Source organism: Apteryx rowi, unplaced genomic scaffold (assembly GCF_003343035.1).
Source record: "Apteryx rowi isolate R43461 unplaced genomic scaffold, aptRow1 scaffold_1220, whole genome shotgun sequence".
Taxonomy (NCBI): Eukaryota; Metazoa; Chordata; class Aves; order Apterygiformes; family Apterygidae; genus Apteryx; species Apteryx rowi.
In genome coordinates this window covers 19,543-26,576 of record NW_020447443.1, presented here as the reverse complement: position 1 = coordinate 26,576, position 7,034 = coordinate 19,543, and the positions used below count along the sequence as shown (strand labels likewise).

Sequence of the window (7,034 nt, the reverse complement as noted above, 5' to 3'; positions counted from 1 at the left end):
GGACAGCCTCATCCCCTGGGTGGGCATCTCTACCCACAGCCCCCTTGGTGGAGAGGGGCACTGGCACATTGCCCCCATCCCAGCCCCTCCCATCCCACCCCACCAGGCACGCAGAGGGTGCCAGGGGCCCCACCAGTCCCAGCCCACCTCCCTGGCCTACCTTCTCCAGCCTCCCTGGGCATAGCTCCCTGCACTGTGCACCCAGGCACAGCCTGGCCCGGGCAGTGTGAGTGGGCAGCAAGGCAGTCTGGGGCCCCTGGGAGCTGGGCACTGGGTTCCCAGTGCACCAACTGCTCTGCTTAAAATAGGACAGTGAGAAATGTGGCTGGGAAGATAAATATAGCCCTGGAGACAGGGGCCTAGTGGCTGTATCAGTGTCATGGACTGCGCTGTGCCAGCACGGCCAAGGGCAAGGAGCCCATGGAGGAGCTTCCCAGGGTAAAGGAGACACAAGATCAGTATGGGACCAAGGGGACCCAAGGAATGGACTGGATGGGGAAACTAAGGCATGGGTGGGCCAGCCCTGAGCCAAGTGGGGTCACCCCCCACGCCATGGCAGCAGTGGTGCATGCAATGGCAATCATGCCCAGACTAGCCTTGCCCACAAAGATCATGCTGGCTGCGCCAAGAGGATTTATTTAAATTAACGAGGTAACAAGCCTTTGGCATCAGGCAGCAATAGGCACCAGGATATGGGATTGTGTGTGCTGGGGAAGGGGACCACAGTGGTCCCCAACCATGGTCACCAGCCCCAAGTGCCCCGTGGGAGGCAGGTGTCAGAGGGTGGGAGGCTGTTGTGCCTATAGAAGCTGTGGGCATGGGTGGGCGCAAGACAGGAGGTGCTGGGGGTGGGCTTGGCCCGCTGGGTGCAGCTCTCGCCCATCCAGCCACGGTAGCAGTGGCAGCGGAAGAGTGCCTGCAGGCTCTCGTCCAGCTGGTTTGAAAGGTGCAGGAAGCTGGCCAGGTCATGGGGCTGCCGGCGCATGCAGCGTCCGTGCCCGTGGCACCGTCTGTAGCTGCACTCCCAGGCGGCTGCTGTCACGTTGGCCACGTAGGGCCCCAGGGTGGACACAAGGTAGTGGCGCAGGCTGGCACAGCTCTCCTGAGAGAGGAAAGGCTGCTGTGAGAGTCCTCCCCGCAGGTCCTGCTTCCAGGAGCTGGGCACACTGCTGTCGCTTCATCCACCCCTCCCCAGAGGGCCCTGCACCCTCCTGAACAGTGACATGGCCATCCCATGTCCTTCCCATCCGTCCCACGCCCAAACCCCCTCCTGCCCCATGTGCCCATGGCCAGCCCTGGTGCCCAGCCAGGAAGGACAACGTACGGCCCTGCTCACAGAGGCAGCGAGTGGAGATACTCACAGCCGAGCGCGAGTAGGACATGTCTCCCCAGAGCACGAGTCCAGCAGCCCCCAGTGCCGCACTCTCCCCGATCGTGTGAACCAGATCAGCCTGCAAGGCAGAGACATGGCCAGGGGTACAGGCTTAGCATCACCACCACCACCACCCCATCAACAGTGCCCTGCCTGGATGCCGTAAGCAGAACCCCCAGCTTGCCATGCTGCCACCAGTGCCCTCCCCACAGCCCCAACCCTGCCCAGCCTGCCATGGCCCTTACCAGCCCCAGGAAGCGGGGTGAGCGGCGGTAGGAGAGGCGTGAGTAGGCAATGATGGGCAGGATGCCTGTGGCCCCAAAGGTGGCCACACGCAGGGCCTCACGCAGCCGGTGGTGCACATAACGGTGGCGCAGGCCCTGTGGCAGTGTTGGTGGCAAGTAGATGCTGGGATAGAGGGCAGCTGAGGCAGCCCAGAGCCAGCGGAGCCGGTTGTTGCGCAGCACTTCTGCTGGTCGGCACTGGCCCGTGTAGTTGGCCTCCTTGGCCCAGTTGCTGTTGAAGCAGTCGGGGAAGCGGTAGAAACCCCAGAGTCCCCCTGGGCGCAGGGTCTTGCCCAGCAAAAGTGTCTGCTCCATCAGAGCCTGGGCTGCCTGCTCAAACTCCTCCTGGGCCAGACGGAGCCGCCATGGGGCCGGCAGATAGGGGTGCCGGTCCCACACCCACTGCTCCGAGGCTGCCCGGTAGATCCTTTTGGCCCCCCAGTTGCGAGCCCAGAGGGGTCTCCACTCCTCCCAGTCCACCACAGCCAGACCGTGGAAAGCAGGCCGCAGGCGGAGGCGGATGTCGCCTGCCACCCTGCCCAGATGGGTGCGGAGAGGCACCCGCTGGGGGATGCCCCCATTGCGGGGGATGCCCTGGCGGGACAGGTACGGGTACAGCCCAAACTGGTTCTTGTAGAAGATAGTGATGTTCTCGCCGGCGAAGTGGCCACCCAGGTTCTCCACAATGCCATAGTTGCCAAGGGGCAGGCCCACACCAAAGCGGTGCCAGCACCGGCCCGTGGGCACATTCCACACCACGGCGAAGGGCTGGCCACCTGCAATGGGTTTGGGCGCTGGGCTCTCTCCGCTCACCATGCACAGTGTCAACCAGGCCCACAGCACCAGTGCCGGCCCCATGCTGGGCCAGCCCAGAGGGCCCAGCACCCTGTGGGGAGAAGGAAAGCAATGGGGTGAGATGGTGGGGCACCGGGGGTACCATGGACATGTGCCCCCCCCCCAAGGCCCTCCCTGTTGGTGGACAACTCTGCCCAGCATGCCCTGGTCCCCATGGAGCTATGCCCTGGCCAACGCAGCTGTGGCATGTCCCTGCAAGCCACAAACGCCACAGCCAAGCCCTTCACCACCTACCCTAATGCCTCAGTTTCCCTCCTGGCTCCCAGTCCTGCTCCCAGCAGGGGCATCATAACCGGCTCTTCCCTCCTGTCCCCTGCCAGTTGGCAGCAGGCTGAGTCAGGCCAGGCTCTCCTCCAAGGTGCTGCACTCCTGCAGCAGCCCTCAGAAGGAGGGTTTGAGCCAAAGGGGCAACTACCCCCCCCGTGGCCCAGGCAGGGTAAAGTAGGGCTGCATGCTCCTGCCCTGTGCCTGCTGTGGGGAGCCATGCTGGCTGGCGCCAGGCAGCTGCCTGCCTGCTGGCAGCTGCGGAGATGGGGATTAGGAAGCAAATCAGGTCTGGGGCCGCGTGACAGGGCACAGACAGCTCTAATCCCCCAGCAAAGGTCCTGGCTGGCTCCCTGCTGACCTTCTCACTCACGTTTTGCCCACCTCCTGCAGTCACAGCCAGTCTAGCACCACCAGTGCCCTTCCCCTGTGCGAAGATGTTGCAGTGCCAGGAGACAGGCTGGGGCTGCATTCCCCCTTGCAGTGGCCTGCAGGGCAGCTTGTCCCCAACAGGACATACAAAACCTGGAAAAACCCATGGGCTCCCAGTGCCTTGCACTGCTGCTCCCTGTCCCACTCTGACACCAGCACCTCTTGAACCATTCCATGCCTCAGTTTCCACCACCTGTGGAGCTGGGACAATGACACTCACACTGGCAAATGCGACAGGACAGCCAAGACACTGGTGGAACTGGGCAGAGCTCCCCGAAGACCAGTCTAGACCACAGGGCCCACAGAGGACCTGGCTTTGTGGTACCCTGCTGCAGTCAGGCCCCAAGCCCAGGGCAAAAGCAGAGCTAATCTGCCCAGCCAGGGAAGGGTGACCTGCTGAGCACCAAGACCACCTCTCCACTGGCAACAGCTCAGACATGGGGGGTCACCAGCTGCCCATCCAGCATTTTCCCCACCGGCCCCCAAGCACCCCACAGCTGCAATGGGACCGTGGCAACCTCAGATTTGGGGTGTGGGCACTAGCCCCAAACAACAGCAGTCGATCAGGCCAGGATGGGCATCCTCTGCCCGTACTTGCCTTTAATGACTGTCTTGGGGCCCTGGGGCCTTAAATGTTCTTCTTCATCCAGAAGATGGGTAGGCCTTTGGCATCACAGTGGGGGGTCTCCAGGAGGTTCTGCCTGCAGCTCTTGGCTGGGGCACCCCTCACCCAGCTCAGCAGAGGCAGTGGGGGTGGGGGGGGGACTGTGGTGGGTGGCAGGGAAGGCTGAGAGGCGGCTGGCACCCACGGCCCAGGGGTGCCGGTGGCTGGGCTGGAGCGGGCAGAGAAGATTCGCAACACCTCTGCAGAGATGCCAGGGCTCAGGAAAGCCATGATCTGCACCGGCTCGGCCAAGGTGTAGCCCAGGTGAGCATAAAAGTGCTGTTTGTCATGGGTGGTGAGGTGCAGGCAGTGAAAGCCCCGGGCCCGGGCGTACTGCTCTGTGGCCTCCATCAGCTTTCTCCCGTAGCCCTTGCCCCGCAGCGCTCTGGGCACCACCACGCTCTCCACGAAGAGGCTATGGGGATGGCCAACCACACGGGACAGTCGGACATGGCCCAGGAGCTGGCAGGGGCTCTTCTCTGCAGCAGGGGGCTCTGCAGGGCCCCAGCTCTGCAGCAGCACAAGGCAGGTGGGGAAGGCGTCCGAGGAGCGCTGGAGTGAGTGGAGCCGTGATGCCCGGCTCTTCCCCCACTCCTCGCCGAGCAGCTGGGCACAGGCCTCCATCAGCTCCGGCCTCTGGTGCAGGGGGACCAGGCTAAGCTCCTCCGACATGGAGCCCATTCTTCTCACTGATGGGAGACCAAGCAGGCGACAGCTTAGTGGTGTCAGGACCCACATCAACTTGCCCCTGCCTGGCAAATCCTGCCCAGCAAGTCCTGCCTGCACTGTTGGGCTCAGCACAGGCACTCAGCAACTACTCTCTACCAGCTTGCAGTGGTGCTGGATGGGTTTGGAAGAATTAGCGGCGGGTCCGAGGTCAAATGAGAACACTACGATGGCACACAGTGGTGCCCTTGGCCCTCTCAGCCAAGGAAGAGACATGTTGTGCCAGGCCCAGGGCTGGACCCAGGTGCCTGTGCCATGCCTGTTGCACAGGCCTGCCAGGCAGGTCTCACCTCCTTGAGCTGGCAGAAAGATGGGCTGCCAGGGTACAGAGCTCACGTGGGACAGGAGAGGTACAGGAGCAACGTGCCCACTCCCTGCGGGCACATGATCAAGGCTCGCTCCTCCACCAACTGTTCCACGAACTTCTGTTGCTCAAGCATCCAACTGAGACCAGCCAACTCATCACACGTGTGTCCCCAGCTGTCCCTGGTGCAAGCGGAGCACAGGGCGAAAGAGGACTGCAGTGCCTCCAAGGTGAGCGGCACCAGCCCATGCCAGCTGTGTCCACCTGGCACAGAAGTTCAGGAGGGCCTTGCCCCTCCAAGGGGCAATGACCTCCTATCCCAGCCATGGTGTACGGCAGAGACCATTTTCCCAGCCTTCCCATTTGTCACGGCATGCAGCTGCTGAGGGAAGACCATTCCCCTTGCAAAGAAGCCACAGGCAGTTTGCTAGAGGAACTGGTGCAGTAACTTATCAGCTGGCATTGAGCAAAGTGCCCTGCTTTCCCGCCATGGGTAGGGAGTGAGGACCTACCCCTCAGTGCACCAAAATTACCCTCCCCTCTCCATGGGAGGACCCCAAGACCCCCACAATGCTCTTTGTCCCCACTGTCTCCCTGGTACACGCTGACTTAGAGCCCCCAGCTGTGACCTCCCCCCAGCACCTTTTTCCTCAACTAATTGCCACCCCCATTTCCTCCACCTCCTGGATGCTGCTGGGTGCCCCAAGGCAGAAGCCCCTCCACCAGCCTTGCCTGCCCTCCATGGTCATGTTAGCCCCCCTCTGGCTGTGACACCTCACTAAGCGGGATGCTTTGCCCACCCAGTGTCCGGAGTGCAGTGAGGCAGACAGGCTGCACCAAGGAGCCTGGCTCAGTCCCGCACTGCCTGCCTTTCCCTAACCCCCCCACATAAGGACATGTGGCTGCTCACCCTGTCCGATGCTGGTGCTGGTGCTGGCTGGCTCCCCAGGGGCCCTCGGTGTCTGCACTGGCTTACTGGTGAGGAGTCAGTCGTGCTGCAGCTCAGCAGGAAATAGCACACAATCCTCGGCCAACCGCAGCTCCCAGTTCTGCTTTCACAGAGTGAATGACACGTCTGTCCAATGCTGCAGGCCCCTCCACCCACCTTGACGTGTGGGGACAGGGCCAGTAGTGGGGTGCTGGCCTGGGGGTGCAAAGCCCTGGGTACATCCCAGCCTATGCCCAGGATGCTGGGCCACCCCAGCCATGCAATGGAGGGTGCTAAGTCCCCGCATGGTTCATTTGCAAGGCCAAAGCACAGATCCGCCTCCCTGCCTGGTACCCTGCTGGTGCTGGCTGCCCTTGGGCCCACCTGGCCAGGGTTTGCCACACCCTGCCCTGTGCCCACCACAGGCTGCACAAGAGAGACCACCCCAGTCCCTCACCAGCACTGAGGGGGGAAAACGGTGCTGCATGTAGGGAAATAATGTATGAGCTAGGGTTGTGCACCCCTGCACACGGCACCGCACGCCCACACAGCACCTAGCGCAGACAGAACCCCATCCTACCTTGCACCCCTACACATGGCACCCTATCCCATACAGCACCCATCACACATGGCACACCGTCCTACACTGCACCCCACACATGGTATACCATCCCACACTGCACTCCCACACATGGTACCCCATCCTACACAGCACCCCTGCACACAGCACGCCACCCCACACGGTACCCCACTGCACAGCACCCCTGCACATGGTACCTCACCCCTGCAGAGAGACCCTAACCTACCCACACCTACTGCACACAGCAACCCACCCCACACTGCACCCATTGCACATGGCATCCCATCCCCCCACAAGGCACCCAAACCTACCACACAACCCCTTCACATGGCACCCCAGCCCAGGATACAGCCCAGCACATGCCATCCCCCACAGAGCACTCCGTCCCACACTGCCCCCGAGACAGAGAACCCCACTCTGCTCACAGCACAGGCCCTGCTGCCGGGCACACTGCACACACACACACACACACACAAACACCCCCTGCTGTGCACAACTGGGAACTGACCCCATGCCCCATAGTGTCCCCACACACTTCAGCACCATCCCTCCCAGCCACTGTCCCCACCCTGATCACTGCCCTCACCTCATCACTGCCCCTGAACCCTATCACTGCCCCCCACCC

At 62.5% G+C, this 7,034-nt stretch overlaps 2 protein-coding genes across 5 annotated transcripts in view; both read right to left on the bottom strand.

Annotated features, from left to right (window-relative positions):
- HYAL3 (hyaluronidase 3) overlaps positions 1–6,765 on the bottom strand; it is an 8,880-nt gene extending 2,115 nt beyond the window's left edge. For 2 of the 4 annotated variants that reach the window (XM_026092098.1, XM_026092082.1), the window contains exons 1-3: positions 5,812–6,765; positions 1,618–2,542; positions 1,362–1,451 (exon numbers count right to left, since the gene is read on the bottom strand). In XM_026092098.1, coding sequence (XP_025947883.1) covers positions 1,362–1,451; positions 1,618–2,514 — 987 coding nt within the window. In that variant the 5' untranslated portion in view covers positions 2,515–2,542; positions 5,812–6,765. Of the gene's footprint in view, positions 1–591; positions 1,103–1,361; positions 1,452–1,617; positions 2,543–3,805; positions 3,885–5,811 lie in introns of those variants that run through there. The other 2 variants (XM_026092109.1, XM_026092091.1) reach the window with 2 other exon arrangements.
- NAA80 (N(alpha)-acetyltransferase 80, NatH catalytic subunit) lies at positions 3,836–4,543 on the bottom strand. The gene has a single exon (XM_026092044.1). It carries the CDS (start codon positions 4,541–4,543, stop codon positions 3,836–3,838), a length of 708 nt encoding a protein of 235 aa, XP_025947829.1.
- Positions 6,766–7,034: the final 269 nt, after the last annotated feature.